This window comes from Saccopteryx bilineata, chromosome 11, assembly GCF_036850765.1.
Source record: "Saccopteryx bilineata isolate mSacBil1 chromosome 11, mSacBil1_pri_phased_curated, whole genome shotgun sequence".
NCBI classification, from domain to species: domain Eukaryota; kingdom Metazoa; phylum Chordata; class Mammalia; order Chiroptera; family Emballonuridae; genus Saccopteryx; species Saccopteryx bilineata.
In genome coordinates, this window is record NC_089500.1 from 43,737,638 (window position 1) to 43,760,512 (window position 22,875).

Sequence of the window (22,875 nt, forward strand, 5' to 3'; positions counted from 1 at the left end):
AAGAAAAACATTTGCTTTTGTCTTCTGGGAGGACAAAATCAACCAACAAACATAAAGGTTACTAAAGGCACAAGATTAAATGAGTCTCTCATTAGAATAAATTAATTAAGAAATATCACTCCTCAGAAGCAGCGCCTTAGGCCCTGCAACCTGAACCTTTCCCAGACCTTAGAGAAATAAAGTACTTCACTAGGAGGAACTGATCCCAAAGCACTTCAGTGCAGATCATATGTCCCACAGCTGATTCTCTGTGCCTTCTGTTTCTTCTTATTTTTCCACCTCTTTATATTATGCTTCAGCCATGGTCAGTCTTACACAATGGGCATTCTCATAACAGTTTTTTTTTAAGCGAGAGGAGGGAAGATAGTGAAACAGACTCCCATATGCCCCCAACCAGGATCCACCTGGCAGCCCCTATCTGGAACCGATGCTTGAGTTAACCAGGCTATTCTTAGTGCCTGAGGCTGATGCACTCAAATCAACCCAGCCATTTTCATGGGCCAAGTGAACGCTCAAACCAATTGAGCCACTGGCTGTGAGAGGGGATTAGAGAGAGAAGGGAGAGAGGGAGAGGGAGAGAGGGAGAGGGAGAGAAGCAGATGGTTGCTTCTCCTGTGTGCCCTGACTGGGAATCAAACCCAGGACATCCATATGCCAGGCCAACGCTCTATCCACTGAGTCAACTGGCCAGGGCCAATATTTCCTTTTTTGAAGTCTTCATTAAAGTCCCCAAACTGGTCATTGGCCTATTTTCCTTGCTCTATCACCTCTGATGGGCTGAGACCTCTTGGGAAAGTCAGTTGAGTTCTGTACACCTTCACAGGTCTCAGGAAGAAAGATAAGATCTGCCCCATGCCCTGGCTGGATAGCTCGGCTGGTTAGAGCATTGTCCCAAAATGCAGAAGTTGTTGGTTCAATCCCCGGTCAGGGAACATACAGGTACAGCTCGATGTTCTTATCTGTCTCTCTCTCTCCCTTCCGCTCTCACTAAAATCAATAAAAGTAAAAAAAAAAAAAAAAAAAAAAAAAAAAAAAAGAACTTCCCCATGCATCCAGGAGTCCAGTCTCTTAGAACTGGAGAAGGTTTAGAGGGTTTTTTGAGCAAAACCTCTCATGTCCAGAGGGGTCAGTGGAGGCTTAGGAAAGTTAGGGATTTACCCAGGTCACCTTGCAGGAGCATGATAAAGAAGGCCTCAGAAATTGTCACCTGAGTGCCTGAGGATCAGGCTGAAGGCCAGGCAGGAAGATCACACCTTACATGACACAGGCTCTGAGCACACTGGACACAAAGGCCCTGAGACCATTTGTGCCCCACCCCTCCTCTCTCTTACCTTAGCGAAGAAAACCCAGGCTGCGCACTGCCCTGGGGCCAGCAGGCTTTTCAGCTTCACGGTGCTGAACATGAGAAGGAATCCTAACAATCCACTGGGAGGAGAAAACATTCTGTCAGTGAGGCTTGTCTTCTTTGAGCCAACAGGTAACTATTTTCTGTTAGATTCTACCAGTCAATTTCTAATCATCACACATCTATTTCATCTTTTACAGTGATCTCTAGATTAAAACACCCCAAATTTAAAACCCCATTCAGCTCTACTTTTCTAAGAAGCTATGATGACAGCATTTTACTAGAGGTGGGAGGACAGGTGTAGAAATTCGGGAAGGCTCTCTGATTAAATCATGAGAGTAAACAAACGTGGAGGACAGGACCTCCTGCTCCCTCCCCTGTGACATCTGGAGCTCTGTGCTTGCCGAGGTAGAGCTTCAGTGTTTTCAAGCAGAATGAACTGCCAGGGAAAGCATTCCAAAGGGAAATCCACCATTTGAGGACGGAGCGTCTGTACTGCGCTGGTCCCGGGTTCCGGTAAGAACCTGAAAGAAGTCTGGGCGCAGTAGCGGCAGCCCCCCAAACCAGGAGAACCTGCACAGAAACCGCGCTTTGACAACGATGCCGCAGCCCAGGTGTGTGACCCGAGAGAAAGCCCAGCCCAGGTGTGTGACCCGAGAGAAAGCCCAGCCCAGGTGTGTGACCCGAGAGAACCCCGTCGGGGGCCCGAGGCTGAGGCAGCATCTCGGGGGCTACTCAGAGGTCGGCACCAGCCGGGCACTGACCCAGCAGGGAGGGGAAGCAGCGGCCTGCTCTGGAGCCGTTTTCAAGTGTCGCTGTGTGGCCAAGTCCAAAGCAAAGGGAGCTCCAAAGAGAACGGTCACTCCTCCTGACACTTGGAGGCAGGGTGACTGGAGCACGGCAGACGACTCCGTGACAGGGGCTGACTTTCAGCACATACACGCAAGTGGGGTCTGAGTGTGAACTTTATCTGGAGCTGAAAATTGCAAAGCAAGACACAAGACTGCAGTTACTTCCTAAATCAAAGAGGGGGGTCTTATGAGCTGTCCCTGTTTGCACCCCAGGGCCTCGGGCGCCATTTGACCTTTATTATAGGCACTGGTGTGTGGCTCCAACACTGATGGTGACCTCTGAGAGGTCTGGGCCTGAACTTGGGCTTCGATGTATTGTCCCCAACAGGGCCAAGCATGGAGCCCTGGTCATCGTAGGTATCACATCAACGTTTGACAGGCTGACTTTCCAGCAGTTTGAATTAAATTAAGGCAAATTTCACAGAAATGTGTGCCTTCACTTCTTTAGATTAGACCAGTCACAGCCACATTCTTGGGTCGGGACCAGAGATGGGCATTAGGCTTCCCTTGTGTGTCTATCAGCCTGTTTGGCCTGGCTGACCTACAAATTTATTCTGATTTGCACCTGTAGAGATGGGAAGCTGGGCAGCTATGGATTCAAATGTTGAGTCACTCATACCTGGAAGGCAAGGGGCCCTTGTGGGTAAGCAGCAGGCTGGAAATCAAGTGCCCTAAATCTCTGTTCTTGGTGGTGTTCATTGATCCTTATAACCCTGACCAAATCCCCTTTTTTCCTTTTTCCATTTTTTTTTCTTGCCTCTGGCACTGTGATCTTAAAGCAGAAATGAATATAGCAGTCCTCATCCTACCTTCTGGGAATCAGACATTTTTCAGAACAGAAAGGTTCCCATCCCCAATTCTCATTTTATTAACAAGCAACTGAGGCACAGGTAAAATTATAATCTCAATTTCCACAGCTCTTCAAACCTCACCACGGATGCTCTCGACCAGAGAGACAGAGAGAAATGCCGCCAGTGCCCGTGGCTGTGAGATGAGTGTGTAAAGCACGGCAGCCAGCACTCAGGGCTCTCCTTGGGGGTTCTCACCCTCTGCGTCCAAGGAGTGAACAACTTCACAGGCGCCTATCCAGTCTCCCATATCCCCTTCCGCTCTGGTCTTTCCTCTCCCCTCCACCTCTAGCAAGAGGAAGGGCATGGTCCATGTTGACCTCGCCTCTCAGCACAGCTTCTGGAACTGAGCTACTCCTGGTTTTTTACCTACATGCTTACGGAAGCATCCACGACTCGCTCCCATCACTTGACTTGTATGTCTGTGAATCATTTCTAAATTACCCATAAACCCTTAACTTTCTCCTTTTTTTTTCAGCTCTTCTACCTGTTGCTATGGAAGCAGATCTTAAAATCAATGGGAAAACCCCAGAAATGAAAGAGCCTGGGCTTCCTGCTAATGGGGTGTCCAGGTCATGGCTACTCCCACTATCCCCTCAGACCTCCATGACCCCTTCTGAGCTCCCCCAGGACCTGGAGGATCCTCGAGATAAGACAGGGAAAAGCAGCACATTCTTAAAACAGGTTAAGGACTGAAGCCATGGGTTAAAATAAAGCTGAGAATTAAATCAATCCAAATCAATATTTCCAAATCCTTCAAATAAGAATTCCTGATTTCTCATGTTGGGTTATGAAAAAGTTGTGGGTTGAAAGAGGCAGAAATGGAGCCAAAATGTCATCTCACAAAGCCAACAGCAATGAGCTGTGAACGATGTTGCTCTATTCCAAACAACCATATCTCCTCCACAACCCGTTTGCCCACACTGCCAAATACCCACAGGCAAACAAGTCCATGGGCACCAGAACAGCACTAACACGCTTAGCACACATTCCTAGCTAAGTGACCAGGCCTGACCAGATGACAGGAACCAGGAAGATGAATTCTGTCAGTGTTCTCCTGAAAGTCTTCCGAGGATGATAAATCAATCAATCTGAGGCTCAAATGCAGAAGCAAACGCTATATAATATTGATTTTTTTGGTACTAACAACCCCCATTGGAAACAGTTCCTAGCCACAGATCAGTGTTTTGACTCTGTAAAGAGTCACTACTTGACAGGGTAAAATCCTCTATGTGTGGAAATAGGTGGTCTGACTTTTATGTAGCAATTGTTCATGGTCTCTTGGCATTTTATTTACAGTTGACCAGAGCAGGTAATAAAATGGCCATCATTTATTTAGGCGAATACTCAGGGCTTTAAATATGTACCTTATTCAATACACACAGTCACACTGCATTGCTACTATTTTTCCAGTTTATAGATGAGAGAACTAAATGAAGGCTTGAGAGATCTAGGAACACTTAACCACAGATCACACAATTAGGAAGAAGCAAGGCTGGAATTCAACCCAAGTGTGGTTTTACCACGATATCAGAATACATGCTGTGGGCTGTCCATAGACACCTTTCAGCTTCTTAAAGTCAAGCAAAGAGAAGAAAGGGAACTAGGATGGCTATAAACTTCTATGTATCCAATTCTGCCCATTTAATCGGTCTACATCCCTGCATACTTGCCAAGGTCACTATTAAAGATCGCCTTGTTGTCCAGGCATCTCCTAGTCAACGCTTTCCAAAATCTGTTTCTCATAGTCTTGGGGGTTCAGTTGAGGGTTTTTTGGGAGGTTACCCTTCAGGAGCAAGAGGGAGGCCAAGGTAGAGTTGAGAAGGTAGGGTTGTGGACCCAAATCTTCCCTTGAATTCAATCAGTTTGGTCAATACTATATACTGAAATTCTGTTTAAGAACTGCTTGTGGAGAAAAAAAACCTCAGGAAATCCTAGGTCTTCAGCAAATTTGAAAACAACTGCTATGGCCTAAAAACTGCTGCAGGACAGGGCTCCTCAAAGGTCCCAGGCCAGCCCTGAGTCCCTGCAGGTGTTCATAGCAACCGCTGTCGGCCCAGGGAGCTGCTCTCACGCCAGCACCCGCCACCTCTCTGCCACTCACTTGGATAATGGCACCGACCCTGGACTTCACCGAAATGAAGACACAGCTAGCAGTACAGGGACATAAATTCATAGTGCGAGGGTTTTACTAGTTGAGATTACCTGGCCCAGCAGCTGCCATGGAATCTGTAGAAATACAGGAACGGGAAGTCCAGGACTCCGAGGAGATCACCTGGGGGCAGAGCAAGGGTGAGACCAAGGCCACATGTCCGGGGCCCTACAATGTCCCAGCAATGCAGCGCAAGGGTCTCTAGCACAGTTAACCCTCTGAGCACTGAGCTGCCCAGCACTGAATTCACACTGGCATTCCCAGGGTTTCTATGTTACTGGCTTTTTCTAATAATAATAATAATAATAATAATAATAATAATAATAATATAATGCCCATTTAGTGAGAGTCTGTCCAGGGCAGGGCCCCATGCTAAAAAAGCTTTATGTACATTAATCTCTCAGTCCTTACAACAACTCCATGAAGTTTCATTACCCGCATTTTAACCAGAGGTCAGAAAAGCTAAGAGATTTGCCTAAGATTGCACAACTCTGCAACTGCGGAGCCCAGTGTGAACCGTCCCTCGCAACCCTGGGACCTTTCCTCTTTGCCAGGCAGCCATCCTGCCTGAGGTGGAGTGCAGGACAAAAACAGTCCTTTTCTCAAAAGATTCTTCTATTCTTTTCTGCCTTATATCTAAAAAAAGGCTGTGTGCCTCTGACATCCTTTTTCATTTTTGTGCTAACTACTACGTGAACGGTGCCGGGGCCAGACTGACCGTGCATACTCATCGTAGCTTAAGGTCCAAAGGGCACATTTATTTCTAGTGAAGTAAGTTCATTCTTTTAGTTCCACTTGGTGCAAGAGGAAATAATCACACATATTGGCTGCTTCTCTCTCTGGAATTTGAACTTGGTCACAAACAAGAAGTCAGGAGATTAAAAAAGCAAAAAGCCTTCCAAAAATGTCCCAAGAAGAGGAATTAAGCCTTTCCACAGCAGATAGCTTAATCCTTCCAAATCTGGAATTTCTGAGGCGCAGGCAGAGGCAGGCGCTCCAGGCCCCTGGCCTCGGCCTGCCTCTCGGTTCTGGATGGACTGCAGCAAGAAGGGCCATTTTTCCGAGTGGGCACCACATGGCAGGTGCACAGTGGGGTGTACACACATCATTTCCTTCACCATCACTCTTACTCATCAAGAGTTTCAGGACAAACGACACAATAGTCTGCTACACTTCCTGAGAGACCTAATAATTTCAAGTGATTCAGCCATCTAGTATTGGGAAAGAAAGGTCTGAATTTCATTTCTCTGAAGAGTTGTTTTATTTTTTATTATGACTATTGTTTTGTTCCTTTTATGCATATGTGTGTGCTTAACTAAAAGGAAAGGGTCTCATGGGATGTGGGTTTTGTGCACCCCAGTAAGAGGTTCAGAGTTCTTGCTCTCTGTACCAATTGGCCATGATTCCACTGAGTACCTTTTTTATTTTATTTTAAGTGTGATTAGGGGAGATACAAAGACAGACTCCTGCATGAGCCCCAGCCAGGATCCACCTGGCAACCCCTGTCTGGGGATGCTGGCAACCAAGCTATTTTTAGTGCCTGAGGCAGAGGCTCCATCCTCAGCACCCACGGCTGACATGCTTGAATCAATCGAGCCATGGCTTCAGGAGGAGAAGAGAAAGAGAAAGATAAATAGGAGTGGGAGGGGTGGAGAAGCAGATAATCGCTTTTCCTGTGTGCCCCGACCAGGAATCAAAGTTGGGACTTCCACACACGGGGTGGATGCTCTACTGCTGAGCCAACCAGCCAGGGCCTCCACTGAGTACCTTTATCATACACTTGGGACCTATATTGGTGGAGGGACTTTGTAAATGACATCATCAGGCTCAGACCACCATCTGAAGTCCCTTCCCCAGAGACGTGAGAGCAGCGAGGTGACCCAGAGCACCCGGTCCGAGAGGGCACCGGAGCCCTGCTCAGCTGGGGGGAGGGATGTCTGTGGAGGATGTGCTGTGTCGCCATGGCAGCTGTCAGCTCCTGGCTCTTTCCCAGTTTCCCTCTCAGTGTGAGAGAAACCGCAGCCAGTCAGTGTGATCGTGAGGGAGGCAGAGAAGGAGATAATTTTAAACACAGGACCTCGAGATTCCTTGGACACTGCCTCTTCCCAGCGCCCAGCCTGTCATCGAGAGGTGAACTAGACTCGGGGTGCTTTGGTAACCTTTCCAGCCCAGCCCAGGCTGTAGAGGGGTCAGAGGTAGACAGGGAAGAGGATACAAAAATAAAGTCACTATCCTCGGGAATTCACCAGTTAGATTAAATCCCTCACCCAAATCCTGAACGCTGATCCTGTAAATTATTGAGCGAGAGAACAGCTCGCTCTCTGAGCCATTTCTAAAATTTCCATACATTTCTTACATGGCACTAAGCTGACCTCATGCCTGCTGTCCTTCTAAAACTATCAGTGCTTGGGACAGGGACTACCTTACTCATCATTTGCATCCACTGTGTGAGAACCGTCCAGGCCACACAATAACCACTATGAACTGAGAGTATCTGACAGACTTAACCCTCTCTTGCTTCCTTTGGACGGAATGTTCTAAATACCTTCTAGTTGATATGCTGGTCCTCAATCTGAAATTGATCCAAATGCTTGCCCTCTGATGCCTTCAGCCTGCCTTCTCTTTGACTAAAGTAGGGCTCTTACATGGACAGGGTGCACCCCAACCTCTAAACAGCCGAGGGTGATGACTGTGCTACAAACAGCCCTGGGGCTGTTGTAGTGTGTGGCTGGCTGACCCCAACCACATGAGGACTAGATCCAGGAGCCTAAAAACTTTGTAAAGATGCTCAGAAAAAATCCCTGCACCATCCAGTGCAGAATGCACAACTGAAGCACCAATTAAGTGGCTCAAGAGTTGTAAACACGTTTTGTGGCATTAACATGTAGCTGATGCAATAAAGTCTGGGCCTGGTTAAAATTCTGCTGGCTCTCTGAGCAAGGGAGTGAAACTCCTTTCTCTGAAGATCACAGAGCATGAAATTGCCCTGGTGAAAGTGTGGCACGATCTTACCACATTCAAGCCTAATTGGTATTTGAATATCAAGAAAATTTCCTCTCACCACAGTTAGCCCTCAGAACTGGCAGGAGAACGGAAGGTCAGTTCCCAGAAGAGACCAGTGCTGCTTTCTTTATCTCACACATGAGCAATGGACACACCAGGTAACAAGGTCATTGCTGGGTCAGACCTATGGTTCTCCCTGCTCTTCTGGTGCCTTGAGATTCTTCCTCTTGACCATCACAGGAGAGGGGCCAACTTTCAAACACGGGAAGAATTTCTCTTCTTTATTACTGCTTAAAACAGTCTGAGGGGAAGCAAGGTTCCCAGATTCTTGGAGCCTCTGCATTATGCATGAGGTTGAGAAATTAGAGGGAGGACATAGATTCTACCCACTAAGACGGAAACCCAGGTCCTGATGGGAAAAATGGCAGAGCCTGTGCCTAGGACTTGGAGAACTACCTGATCTCTGCCATTATGTCCAATGTGCCCCAAAGGCTGAAACCTAAGCTGCATCATCTGCACCTCCAAGAAAGCTTACCTTTCTAGTTACTCATGAGCGAGTGAGAGGGTCAGCTCAGTCAGAAGCACTGCTGAGACCAGGATCCACCCACCAGAACAGCTACAGGAAGACTGACAACAACTGTTGGTGAGGATATGGAGCAACTGAAACTCCCATTCATTTCTGGGTGGGACTGTAAAATGGGACAGCACTTTAGAAAACTGGCATTTTCTTTAAAAGTTATATATCTATAAATACACACACACTCTAAGACCAGAAATTCTACTCCTGAGTATTTATTCAAGAGGCAGGAAAACATAAGTCCACAAAAAGACTGATATAAAAATGTCCATGGCAGCTTTATTATAACAGTCAAAAACCTGGAAACAGCTCAGGCGAGCATCAAAAGGTGAGTGGTTAAAAGGCGGTATGCTCACACAATGGCACACTACTCGGCAATAAAAGGGAATAGACCAGTGATACACACACAACCTGGGTGAATCTCTGAACACCATGCTGAACGAAAGAGCCTGACACAAAGGGATACTTCCCGTGTAAGCCCATGTATATGAAGCTCTAGATTAGACTAAACTTTTCTATAGTAACAGAAATCAGATCAGTAGTGACTTTTGGTGGTGGGTGAGAAGTGAATGACTAAAAAGGGGTGTGAGAAAATCTGTAAAGAAAAAATGTTCTATATCTTGATAGGGTATGAGTTACATAGGTATATATATATTTGTCAAAACTGGTCAAGCTGTACATTTAAGATAGCTGCATTTCATATATGTAAATTATATATAGATTTTAAAACATTTTCTAAGTGCTACCAAATAAGATGCAAGTAAAAAAGAAGAGGTGAGAATAAAACAAAAACAATAAAGCCTCCATTTAAAGTGTCAGAAATTGTCTGACCAGGCAGTGGCACAGTAAATAGAGTATCTGCCGGGGACACTGAGGACCCAGGTTCAAAATCTCAAGGTTCCCAGCTTGAGTGCAGGCTCACCAGCTTCAGTGCAGTGTCACAAGCTTGAGCGTGGGGTCAATCATGACCCCATGGTTGCTGGCTTGAACCCAAGGTCGCTGGCTTGAGCAAAAGGTTGCTGGTTTGAGCACGGGGACACTGGCTTGGCTAAAGCCCCTGGTCAAGGCACATATTAGAAAGCAAATAATGAACTAAGGTGCCTCAACAAAGAATTGATCTTTTCATCTCTCTCCCTTTCTGTCTGTCTGTCCCTGTCTGTCTCTCTCTTTCTCTCTCTCACATGCGCTAAAAAAAAAAGGTAAAAAATTATTAGCAGATCCTTGAAAAAGAGACTGTACCTATGGGTCTTGACTCTTACTACGTCTTCTCTGGTGCAGGTGTGGGGAAGATGCTGGCTGTGGGCAGTCTAGACAGAAAGAGTAATGAGCAAGTGGGAAGAAACAAAGTGCTGTTCTATCTTAAAAATGGGGTTACCGCCTGACCTGTGGTGGCGCAGTGGATAAAGTGTCGACCTGGAAATGCTGAGGTTGCTGGTTTGAAACCCTGGGCTTGCCTGGTCAAGGCACATATGACAAGAAATTAGCAAGCAATGAACAACTAAAGTGAAGCAACTGGACGTCACGGAAATGGCGCCGTGAGAAGCGCGTCCGACAGCTCTCCCCTAAATCACAACAAATTTATCAACTAGAAACAGAAAAATTTATCCTCGGAGCATTCCGGAGTTCCACACAAACTGAAAGCAAAAGGACTGTTATCACTTGAATCTGAGAGACGAGGGTGTGGAGGAAGCTACCGCAGCGACGCTCATTCAAGCCGCCAGGGAGTGCGCCCGCGGTGAGTCAGCCCATATACTTGGGAACCGCAAGCCGCCGCGAGCGGCCGACCGCGAGCGGCCGACCGCGAGCCGCCGCGAGCCCGCGAGCTGCCGCGAACCCCCGCGAACCGCCACCGCGAGCTGCCGCGAGCCCCCGCGAGCGGCCGCCACGAGCCGCCGCACGCGCCCGGTCCGGTTGAGCACTGCTGACGTTCCCAGCGGCTCGCACACTGCGAGTGGGGGTCGCCGGCCACCGGTGCCCGGAGCGCCCCATTCGCGCGCGTGCCTTGGGCATTCCGCGCGCCCAGGGCGCCCTACTGGCCCGCACACCCAGGGGGCTCCATCATCCTGCGCCTGGTGCGGTCCAGCCGCCAGCGGCAGGGCGATCGGGAGAGGCTTGGGAGATTCTCTCCGTGGGCGGGGCACCTCACCCAGCCATTCAAGCTAACAATCAAGCGTTGGGGGAGGGGTGCGCGCAGGCAGCCTAAAATACCTTCGGAAACACAGCTGCAACCCAATCACTGAAATTAGCTTAACCCATAAAATCTGCGCACCCTCGGTTCTAATTGATAAGATCTCTCTCAGTTCAGCGATCCAAGACAAGAGGCGTGATATTTTTTAGTGCCTCTCCGTAAAGGGGCGGGGGCAACTTCTGATTGATAGAGCCTCCATATTCAGGGATAAACGCTAACAAGAAGGACTTGGCAGATAATAAGGTCTATACTACACTAGTCGTAAGCAGAGACTAGTGCCTCTTCTTCCCTGCAAAAACAGGCTATAAAGTGTGGAAAGCCTGGGTTGAGAGGTCCAACTAAATGATAGGCGATGAACAGTCACCTTGACAACAATTGACTCCCACCCCCGCCTGATTACACTGGAGGCCCTGACTCTCAGAGCCTTTCCCAAAGCCTTGCACTGAGTGGGGATAGAGTGGGGATTTCCCAGCTCTTTGAGCCTCTTACGCCCCAGGCAGAAGCAGTTGCAGCCTTATAGCTGGATCACCAGGCTGCTAATTCAGAAAGGGGGGACTAGGAGAGAGAATCCAGGAAAGCAAACTCTCTCATCGTTGGACCCTGCAAACGCCAACAAGCCTTTACTTCCAGCAAGACTAAAGCCAATTATATGACATTGCCATAGAATCCCATCAACTGCAAATCCCTAACTAAGAGTGACACAGGGGCAGAGCCTGGGGTACAGAGTCACCGACTAGGAAGAGGGAGAGAAAAGAAAAAGGAAGAAGTTAACCTCTCAAAATCAAGAAAAACCCACAGACTTTACAACTTGATCCACTAATTTTTTGTTGTTGTTGTTGTTGTTGCTTGTTTCTTCTATCTTTTTGCCTTTATTTCCTCCACCTCGGTCCTTCTATTCTCTGCCCATCTTATGCTTCCCCTTTCTTGAACTACACTACCCATGAGTGTTGCATTTTATTTTTCTTCTTCATCCTCACCCTCCTTTAAGGTTATACTCCAAAACACTTAACTCTCACTCTCTCCTCTTTTGTTTTTTTTTTTGTCTTGCTTTATTTTGTTTTTTTCTCCTCCTATTTTATTTCTTCCTTCGTTTTTCTCTTTTTCTTATTTTTTCCTTTCTATTCGTTTTTTCTTTTCTCATTTTACTTTCCTCCCATATAATCCTCAATCACGAACAAATTAGTTAATTTGGGACTCAAGGCTTTTTTTTGGTTTTATTTCTCTTTTTTGCTTTTGTTTTTATTTTTTTTTCTCTTGTTTGTTTATTTTTGTGGCATTTTGGGTCCTCCCAACCCAAGGTCTCCATTGTATTTAGTCTTCGCTCCACTTAATACAACAGATTTTTACTTATTATTTTTATTTTTTCTTCTTTATTATTCTTTTTTGGTCCTTTTTTCTGATTCCCTCTTATCCCTCTCATTATATCTCTTAGTTGACCATCACTTACAAGCAAATCATCTTATGCTTGTCTAAGATTTTCTTCCTTTTTTTTTTTTTTTTTTTTTTTTTTTTTGCATTTAGTAGGTCCCTACTCCCTTTTTTTGCCCCTTGCACTCTTCACCCCAAATCAGGCCCTCCATTATAGGCACAATATTTCCCTGAGGAGGGGAGAGGAGGGAAAGAGAAGAGAGAAAAAAGGGGGAAATAATAAATTATTACTGTTTTTTTTTGTGTGGGGTATTTTACCCTTTTTTTTTTTTTCTTTTTACTCTTTATTAATTCTAATTAGTGCTATCAATAAGACCACCCTCAGATGCCGATAAGAAAGAGGAAATCGAATATTATGGATACAAAAGAAAGAGAGGTAACACAAATAGATGTGGAAAAATCTATGGAGAAAAGACTTAACATATTGGAAGCCTTGGAGCTAAATGACAGAGAATTTAAACTAGAAATCTTAAAAATACTCAGAGATATACAAGAAAACACAGAAAGGCAATATAGGGAGATCAGAAAACAACTCAATGAACACAAAGAATATATTACCAAGGAAATTGAAACTATAAAAACAAATCAAACAGAAATGAAAAACTCAATTCAGGAGCTGAAAAACGAGGTAACAAGCTTAGCTAACAGAACAGCCCAGATTGAAGATAGGATTAGTGAAATAGAAGACAAACAACTTGAGGCACAACAGAGAGAAGAAGAAAGAGACTCAAGAATAATAAAAAATGAGAAAGCCCTACAGGAATTGTCTGACTCCATCAGAAAGAATAACATAAGAATAATAGGTATATCAGAGGGAGAAGAGAAAGAAAATGGAATGGAGAATATACTCAAACAAATAATAGACGAGAACTTCCCAAGCCTGTGGAAGGAACTAAAGCCTCAAATTCAAGAAGCAAACAGAACACCAAGTTTTCTTAACCCCAACAAACCCACTCCAAGGCACATCATAATAAAGATGACACAAACCAATGACAAAGAAAAAATTCTCAAGGCAGCCAGGGAAAAGAAGAGTACAACATATAAAGGAAGGCCTATTAGATTATCATCAGATTTCTCAGCAGAAACTCTACAAGCTAGAAGAGAGTGGACCCCAATATTTAAAGCCCTGAAAGAGAGGAACTTTCAGCCAAGAATACTATACCCATCAAAGCTATCCTTCAAGTATGAAGGAGATATAAAAACATTCACAAATACAGAAAAGATGAGAGAATTTATCAACAGAAAGCCCCCACTCCAGGAAATACTAAGGGGGGTTTTCCAACCAGATTCAAAGAACAAAAGAAAACAACACCACAAGTAACAGCTCCACCAAGAACACAATAAAACCAAACTTAAACTGTGACAACAAAGGAAAAAAAGGGGGGAGAGGATGGAGATTAACAGTAGCAAAGGATGATGAAGTACAGAAATACTTATAAGATAGGGTACTACAATGAATATGGTAGGTACCCTTTTCATTACTTAATGGTAACCACCCTTAAAAAAACCACCACAAAAACACTTGACTTAAAAAAGGTAGCAACAGAGGAAAGAAGTATGGAACACAAACAAACAAAAACAAATGATAGAAAAACAAAAGAGAAGAATCAAACTAGATACAAAACTAACAGAAAGCAATTTATAAAATGGCAGTAGGGAACCCACAAGTGTCAATAATTACACTAAATGTAAATGGATTAAACTTACCAATAAAAAGACACAGAGTAGCAGAATGGATTAAAAAAGAAAATCCAACTATATGCTGCCTACAAGAAACACATCTAAGCAACAAGGATAAAAACAAATTCAAAGTGAAAGGCTGGAAAACAATACTCCAAGCAAACAACACCCAAAAAAAAGCAGGTGTAGCAATACTCATATCTAATAATGCTGACTACAAGACAGAAAAAGTACTCAGAGACAAAAATGGTCATTTCATAATGATTAAGGGGAAGTTGAATCAAGAAGACATAACAATCCTTAATATATATGCACCAAACCAAGGAGCACCAAAATATATAAGACAGCTACTTATTGACCTTAAAACAAAAACTAACAAAAATACAATCATACTTGGAGACCTCAATACACCGCTGACGGCTCTAGATCGGTCATCCAAACAGAGAATCAATAAAGATATAGTGGCCTTAAACGAAATACTAGAACACCTGGATATGATAGACATCTACAGGACACTTCATCCCAAAGCGACAGAGTATACATTTTCCTCTAGTGTACATGGAACATTCTCAAGAATTGACCATATGTTGGGCCACAAAGACAATATCAGCAAATTTAGAAAAATTGAAATTGTACCAAGCATATTTTCTGATCATAAAGCCTTGAAACTAGAATTCAACTGCAAAAAAGAGGGGGAAAAACCCACAAAAATGTGGAAACTAAACAACATACTTCTAAAAAATGAATGGGTCAAAGAAGAAATAAGTGCAGAAATCAAAAGATATATACAGACAAATGAAAATGAAAATAGGACATATCAGAATCTCTGGGATGCAGCAAAAGCAGTAATAAGAGGAAAGTTCATATCACTTCAGGCCTATATGAACAAACAAGAGAGAGCCGAAGTAAACCACTTAACTTCACACCTTAAGGAACTAGAAAAAGAAGAACAAAGACAACCCAAAACCAGCCGAAGAAAGGAGATAATAAAAATCAGAGCAGAAATAAATGAAATAGAGAACAGAAAAACTATAGAAAAAATCAATAAAACAAGGAGCTGGTTCTTTGAAAAGATCAACAAAATTGACAAACCCTTGGCAAGACTCAGCAAGGAAAAAAGACACAGGACTCAAATAAATAAAATCCAAAATGAAAGAGGAGAGATCACCACAGACATCATAGAAATACAAAGAATTATTGTAGAATACTATGAAAAATTATATGCCACCAAATACAACAACCTAGAAGAAATGGATAAATTCCTAGAACAATACAACCTTCCTAGACTGAGTCATGAAGAAGCAGAAAGCCTAAACAGACCAATCAGCAGGGAGGAAATAGAAAAAACTATTAAAAATCTCCCCAAAAATAAAAGTCCAGGCCCAGACGGTTATACTAGTGAATTCTATCAAACATTCAAAGAAGACTTGGTTCCTATTCTACTCAAAGTCTTCCAAAAAATTGAAGAAGAAGCAATACTTCCAAACACATTTTATGAGGCCAACATAACCCTCATACCAAAACCTGGCAAGGATGGCACAAAGAAAGAAAACTACAGACCAATATCTCTAATGAATACAGATGCTAAAATACTAAACAAAATACTGGCAAACCGAATACAACAACATATTAAAAAAATAATACATCATGATCAAGTGGGATTCATCCCAGAATCTCAAGGATGGTTCAACATACGCAAAACGGTTAACGTAATACACCATATCAACAAAACAAAGAACAAAAACCACATGATCTTATCAATAGATGCAGAAAAGGCTTTTGATAAAATACAACACAATTTTATGTTTAAGACTCTCAACAAAATGGGTATAGAAGGAAAATATCTCAACATGATAAAGGCCATATATGATAAACCATCAGCCAACATCCTATTAAACGGCATAAAACTGAGGACTTTCTACCTTAAATCAGGAACAAGACAGGGTTGTCCACTCTCTCCACTCTTATTCAACGTGGTGCTAGAAGTTCTGGCCAGAGCAATCAGACAAGACAAAAAAATAAAAGGCATCCATATCGGAAAAGAAGAAGTAAAGCTATCACTTTTTGCTGATGATATGATCCTATACATCGAAAACCCGAAGGACTCCACAAAAAGATTATTAGAAACAATAAACCAATACAGTAAGGTCGCAGGATACAAAATTAACATACAAAAGTCCATAGCCTTTCTATATGCCAACAATGAAATATTAGAAAACGAACTCAAAAAAATAATCCCCTTCACGATTGCAACAAAAAAAAATAAAATACCTAGGAATAAACATAACAAAGAATGTAAAGGACCTATATAATGAAAATTACAAAGCATTGTTAAGGGAAATCGAAAAAGATACAATGAGATGGAAAAATATTCCTTGTTCTTGGATAGGAAGAATAAATATAATCAAAATGGCCATATTACCCAAAGCAATATACAAATTTAATGCAATTCCCATCAAAATCCCTATGAGATTTTTTAAAGAAATGGAACAAAAAAATCATCAGATTTATATGGAACTATAAAAAACCCCGAATAGCCAAAACAATCCTAAGGAAAAAGAATGAAGCTGGGGGCATTACAATACCTGACTTTAAACTATATTATAGGGCCACGATAATCAAAACAGCATGGTATTGGCAGAAAAATAGACACTCAGACCAATGGAACAGAATAGAAAGCCCAGAAATAAAACCACATATATATGGTCAAATAATCTTTGATAAAGGGGCCAACAACACACAATGGAGAAAAGAAAGCCTCTTCAACAAATGGTGTTGGGAAAACTGGAAAGCCACATGCAAAAGAATGAAACTCGACTACAGCCTGTCCCCGTGTACTAAAATTAATTCAAAATGGATCAAAGACCTAAATATAAGACCTGAAACAATAAAGTACATAGAAGAAGACATAGGTACTAAAATCATGGACCTGGGTTTTAAAGAACATTTTATGAACTTGACTCCAATGGCAAGAGAAGTGAAGGCAAAGATAAATGAATGGGACTACATCAGAATTAAAAGTTTTTGCTCAGTAAGAGAAACTGATATCAAAATAAACAGACAGCCAACTATATGGGAACTGATATTTTCAAACGACAGCTCAGATAAGGGCCTAATATCCAAAATTTACAAAGAACTCATAAAACTCAACAACAAACAAACAAACAATCCAATAAAAAAATGGGAAGAGGACATGAACAGACACTTCTCCCAGGAAGAGATACAAATGGCCAACAGATATATGAAAAGATGCTCAGCTTCATTAGTTATTAGAGAAATGCAAATCAAAACTACAATGAGATACCACCTCACCCCTGTTAGATTAGCTATTATCAACAAGACGGGTAATAGCAAATGTTGGAGAGGCTGTGGAGAAAAAGGAACCCTCATTCACTGTTGGTGGGACTGTAAAGTAGTACAACCATTATGGAGGAAAGTATGGTGGTTCCTCAAAAAACTGCAAATAGAACTACCTTATGACCCAGCAATCCCTCTACTGGGTATATACCCCAAAACCTCAGAAACATTGATACGTGAAGACACATGTAGCCCCATGTTCATTGCAGCACTGTTCACAGTGGCCAAGACATGGAAACAACCAAAAAGCCCTTCAATAGAAGACTGGATAAAGAAGATGTGGCACATATACACTATGGAATACTACTCAGCCATAAGAAATGATGACATCAGATCATTTACAGCAAAATGGTGGGATCTTGATAACATTATACGGAGTGAAATAAGTAAATCAGAAAAAAACAAGAACTACATGATTCCATACATTGGTGGAACATAAAAATGAGACTAAGAGACATGGACAAGAGTGTGGTGGTTACCAAGGGTGGGGGGGGGAGGGAGGACATGGGAGGGAGGGAGGGAGAGAGTTAGGGGGAGGGGGAGGGGCACAGAGAACTAGATAGAGGGTGACGGAGGACAATCTGACTTTGGGCGAGGGGTTTGCAACATAATTTGATGACAAAATAACCTAGACATGTTTTCTTTGAATATATGTACCCTGATTTATTAATGTCATCCCATTACCATTAATAAAAATTTATTAAAAAAAAAAAAAAAAAAAGTGAAGCAACTATGAGTTGATACTTCTCACTCTTACCCTCTTTCTCTCTGTGTAAAATCAATGAATAAAACCTTTAAAAACAAACGTGGATAGTCTTCTTTACATCAGCCAAGATATGGAAACAACCTAAATGTCCATTGATGGATAAAGAAAATGTGGCATATTTACAGTGGAATATTTAGCATAAAAAAAGGAAATCCTACCATTTGTGACAATATGGATGGACCTTGAGGGACTTATGGTAAGCAAATTAAATCAGGCAGAGAAAGACAAATACTGTATGAGCTTACTCATATGTAAATCTAAAAACAAATAAGACAAACCCTGAACTCATAGAGACAGAGAACAAATTGGTGACTACTGGAGGTGGGGTGGTGGGTGGGTGACATGGCTGAAAGCAGTCAAAGGTATACTTCCAGTTATTAGATAAATAAGTCCTGAAGGTCTAATGTACAGCATGGTGACTACAGTACAATATTGTACTGCATATTTGAAAGTTGCTGAGAGAGTAGATCTCAAAAGTTCTCATAAGAAAAAAATACTGCAGTTATGTGTGGTGACAGATGTTAACTTACTGAACATGGTGGTGATCATTCCACCATATATATATATATATATATATATATATATATATATATATCTGATTATATTGTATACTTATAATGAATACAATGTTAAATGTCAATTATATATATATTTTTTTCTTTTTTTAATCAGGGACAGCCTCTTTTCATGTAGATTTCCCAAGTAGATTCCCTACGCTAGTCAAGACTGTTTTGTTACTCAACAATCTTCATCCAAGCAGGCATTCAAGGACCAACCCCAACATACCAAGGTTTCAGGTCAATGGTTCTCCCGTGACAGGAGGTGAAAGGACAAATTGACACACGTGTGTTTAAGATACCTTGACACACAATCTGTAAAAGTTCTAGGAAACCAACAAAGCTGATCATGGTTACCATACAGAGCACTTTGATAAATAAAGTGCCTTCATGTTACCTAATACACATAATACTAAGTGGAGGATGCTCATGATTTAGATACTGAACTTGGCACTGATACTGATGGACGTCTCTGGACTCCTCAGGAAAGTTGCCACTGGTTTGTACGTAACCTCCACCTACCTTCCCCAGGACCTCTGCCAGAGCCCTGCTATGACGGTTACTCAGGCTCGCAAGGACTTCGCAGGGACACCTCAGCCACGTACAGCAAGGTAGGCCAAGGTCGCCTCTGCTACTGATACCAGAATCAAGGCCAGTCTCATCAGGCCAGCAAACCTTCACAGAAGCCAACTTTCTATATCTGGCCTCTTCAAAGACATCACCTCAGCTTCCTGAAAACTGCACCAAACCAGAGCCAGCCAGGAGCCCTTCCCGGAAGCACCCCTGTCTCTCTCTGATGAAGCCCACAGGTTTTGCAACTCCCCGAGCTTCCCACCACAGACCCACCCTCAGTCATTCACCCCACAACGCACTGGAGCCTGCAGGGGAAGGAACGGGAAATGAGCACCTGATGCCTAATGCACCTTCTTTTTTTTAACTTAAAATATAATCTGGAGAAACATTAATCCTTGCAAATATCCTTTTGAGGCATAACTGAGCTCCAAACAGGTTCTCAAATAAAATAGATTTCCTTTTTTATCCCTTAATATATTTTATTTTGTTGAGATATAATTCATACAGCATAAAATTCACCTTTTAAAGTCTACAGCTCAGTGGTTGTTAGTATGTGTTCACAGAGTTGTATAACCATCACCACAACCTAATTCCAGAACATTCTCATCACCTCCAAAAGAAACCAAAGCCCATTTTAAATTACTCGTCAGCCCAAGCCAGTCTACAACTTTGGGCTGCTGACTACTTGGTGTTCCAGAAGGTAACTAACTGCCCAAGGTAGTCCAGTTTTGACCTAAAAGTTTAGCAATAACTCAAGGTAAAATGTGGGAGTGCTGCCTAACTGTATACATGACCACTAGCAGTCATTGTGCTTGGCAACTGGTGGGGAAAACGGTCTCCAAACCAAGAGTAGCCCCAGAAAGAAATTAGGGACATCAGACAAAAGTATTCACTCACCTGGGAGACGTTGTAATAAAGTGTAAGATCACTAAAATGGAAGCATTAAAAAAGAAAATCCTGGACAGAGGGTCAGGAGACAGACCTAAACTCTAGTCCCCCTCTGCCATCACCTCCTCCACAATACCTTAGTCACCTCACCTCCTCTGGGCTTCAGGTTCCTCATTTGTAAAATGTGGTGGCATCTTGGAAAATCACTAAGATTCCTTTCAGCTCTGATATTCATGAGTGCAACCCAATGACCAGCATAGCTTCTTAGTCAAAAGGCAGAATGATTTCTTTAGGTGACAATTATTCACCAAACCCACTAGAAATCACTCAGGGAGTAAATGAACATGTCAACCAAGGAGAACCAACAAACAGAAATGTCCAAAGGCCTTTGACTAAAGCACATTTCAAGTGGGGAGGATGCCCAGCAAGCTCTGAAGTACGGGTTGGGGGCAACCTCCCGGCTGCACGCAGGAATGACAGGAGGCATGACTGAAGGGCAGGCAACCAGCACTATGGGTGAGCAGAGCCTTCAGGGATAACACCATGGTTTCGTATGATTTCTTTACAAAGGATGGGCTTTCAACAAATGATCATGGAAAGGGCAGTCCAGAGCAAACGTCACAGTTGTGAGGCAACACCAGGCTGTGGGAGTGGGCAGAAAATACACATGCTTCTGTGTGGGTAAGTGTGGAATGATGCATGGAGGGAAACAGGTAATTCAGGTCATCCTGATGGGACACGCGTTCAATTGTGTCATACACAATCTAGAAACATTACCTGAGTCACTACCAGCAGTTCCCTAAGGACACCAGCTCAAATAGTGTGTGAAGCAGCTAAATACACTGACAAGAAGGTGTCACTGTTTTGGGCACAGTATGAGATTATTTAGAAAGAATCCAGTCCACCTTTTTCATTCTACAGATAAGAGAATTGAGACGACCCCCCCCCCCAAGGGCTTGGCAAACACCCTATCCATCGCAAATGGTCAATAAGCATGAGTTTAAGGAGTGTGGCCCATAAAACATGTATTTTTAGCCATACCAAACACAGATTATTATTGCTTTATCTTTGGCACCAACATCAAAAACCTTTCGAAGTAAAAAAGCACAGTGGAATAGCATTATTGTGAGTAAATCCTGAATCTGAAAAACAACTATAAAGCAATTAATTCAGCAATAGAATAAAGGTAAGTTTTAATACTTAACTTCTTTAATCTAGAATTATACAAATGAAATAATAACAGATGATAAAGAATGGTAAAAAGGACGTCGGTTAGAAATAAGGTGAATTTGAACTTTTTCACCAAACCCGTTAGCACGAGAACTGAAGAGCAATTCTGGATGCTTCAAGACGGAGCCGGAAGAGGACAACACGAGCACTTGTCCACCCGGCGGACGTGCCACCCACCCGCGCCTCTGAGGTCGCACCGGATGAAAATGTACACAACACTCAGGAAGGGACACGAATACATTCGTGGGCAACAGTTCAATAAGGGGTTGTTAGAAACAGTTTTCAGTTTGTGGATCATTGATATCCTGGGAGGCGACTACATCCTCTTACAAAATGTCCCTCCGAGAGAGAGCCAGGGTCAGGGCACTGCATTGTAAAACAAACACACAAACCAGTGACGGTTACCTGTGGGATGAGATGCAGACGCCAGGAGCACCACACTGGAAAGGAAACAGCAGAGCAGTGAGGAAGGCACTGAGAACACGCCTCATTTCCCACCATTCCACTTGGAAATAGTGACACTGGCCTAAAAGCAAATGATCTGCATCAAAAGGTCTCACTCTGCCGAAATTTCGCTCCTCAGTGAGAGAGTGAGAATCTCTTGAAGTGCTTCAGGTTTGAGCCAGAGGGTTGACTCTGCCCTGTGCAGACTAAGGACCCATGCTGCACTCTGAGGGTCAGCCATGCCGCCAACTATTATCGTGCTCACCTCATCGACAAAGAGTCTTTGTAAGCTAAACAAAAGCAGACTAAATTATAAATAGGCTGTGCTCTAAAAGCTAACTGTTAAACGTGAGCTAAGTCTGATTTTGCCATAAAATTAATTGCGTAGAAGGTAAGTTGAAGGTCCAAGAAGCCAGCCCACAAAAATATCCGTCCCGGGCCCGTTGGCTCAGTGGTAGAGCATCTGCCAGGCGTGTGGATGTCCCGGGTTCGATTCCCGACCAGAGCACACAGGAGAAATGCCCATCTGCTTCTCTACCCCTCCCTCTCTCACTTCTCCTCTCTCTCTCTCTCTCTCTCTCTCTCTCTCTCTCTCTCTCTCTCTCTCCCCCTCCTGCAGTCATGGCTTGACTGGAACGAGTTGGCCCTGGGCACTGAGGATGGCTCCATGGCCTCCGCTTCAGGTACTAAAAAATGGCTCTGGTTGCAATGGAGCAAGGGCCCCAGATGGGCAGAGCATCGCCCCCTAGCAGCCTTGCTGGGTGGATTCTGATTGGGGCACATGCGGGAGTCTGTCCCTGCCTCCCCACCTCTCACAAAGAAAGAAAAAAAAAAAAAGAAAGAAGAAAGAAGAAAAGTGGGGTATAAACAAAGAACATTATGGTAATTTTCTATTTAATAGATGAGGAAAGCCTAGTGTCTACTTGTAGTAAAAAGAAAGGGTCCTAGCCACACATCCCATAATATTCATTACTTATAAATTACCTAA

General features: G+C 43.2%; 1 protein-coding gene across 1 annotated transcript in view; it reads right to left on the bottom strand.

The window, feature by feature from the left end:
• LOC136315732 (UDP-N-acetylglucosamine transporter TMEM241) overlaps window positions 1-22,875 on the bottom strand; it is a 90,359-nt gene that overhangs the window by 14,105 nt on the left and 53,379 nt on the right. The window contains exons 11-13 of the mRNA XM_066247587.1: window positions 21,849-21,883; window positions 5,250-5,319; window positions 1,332-1,425 (exon numbers count right to left, since the gene is read on the bottom strand). Of these exons, the coding sequence (XP_066103684.1) occupies window positions 1,332-1,425; window positions 5,250-5,319; window positions 21,849-21,883 (199 nt within the window). The remainder of the gene's footprint in view (window positions 1-1,331; window positions 1,426-5,249; window positions 5,320-21,848; window positions 21,884-22,875) is intronic.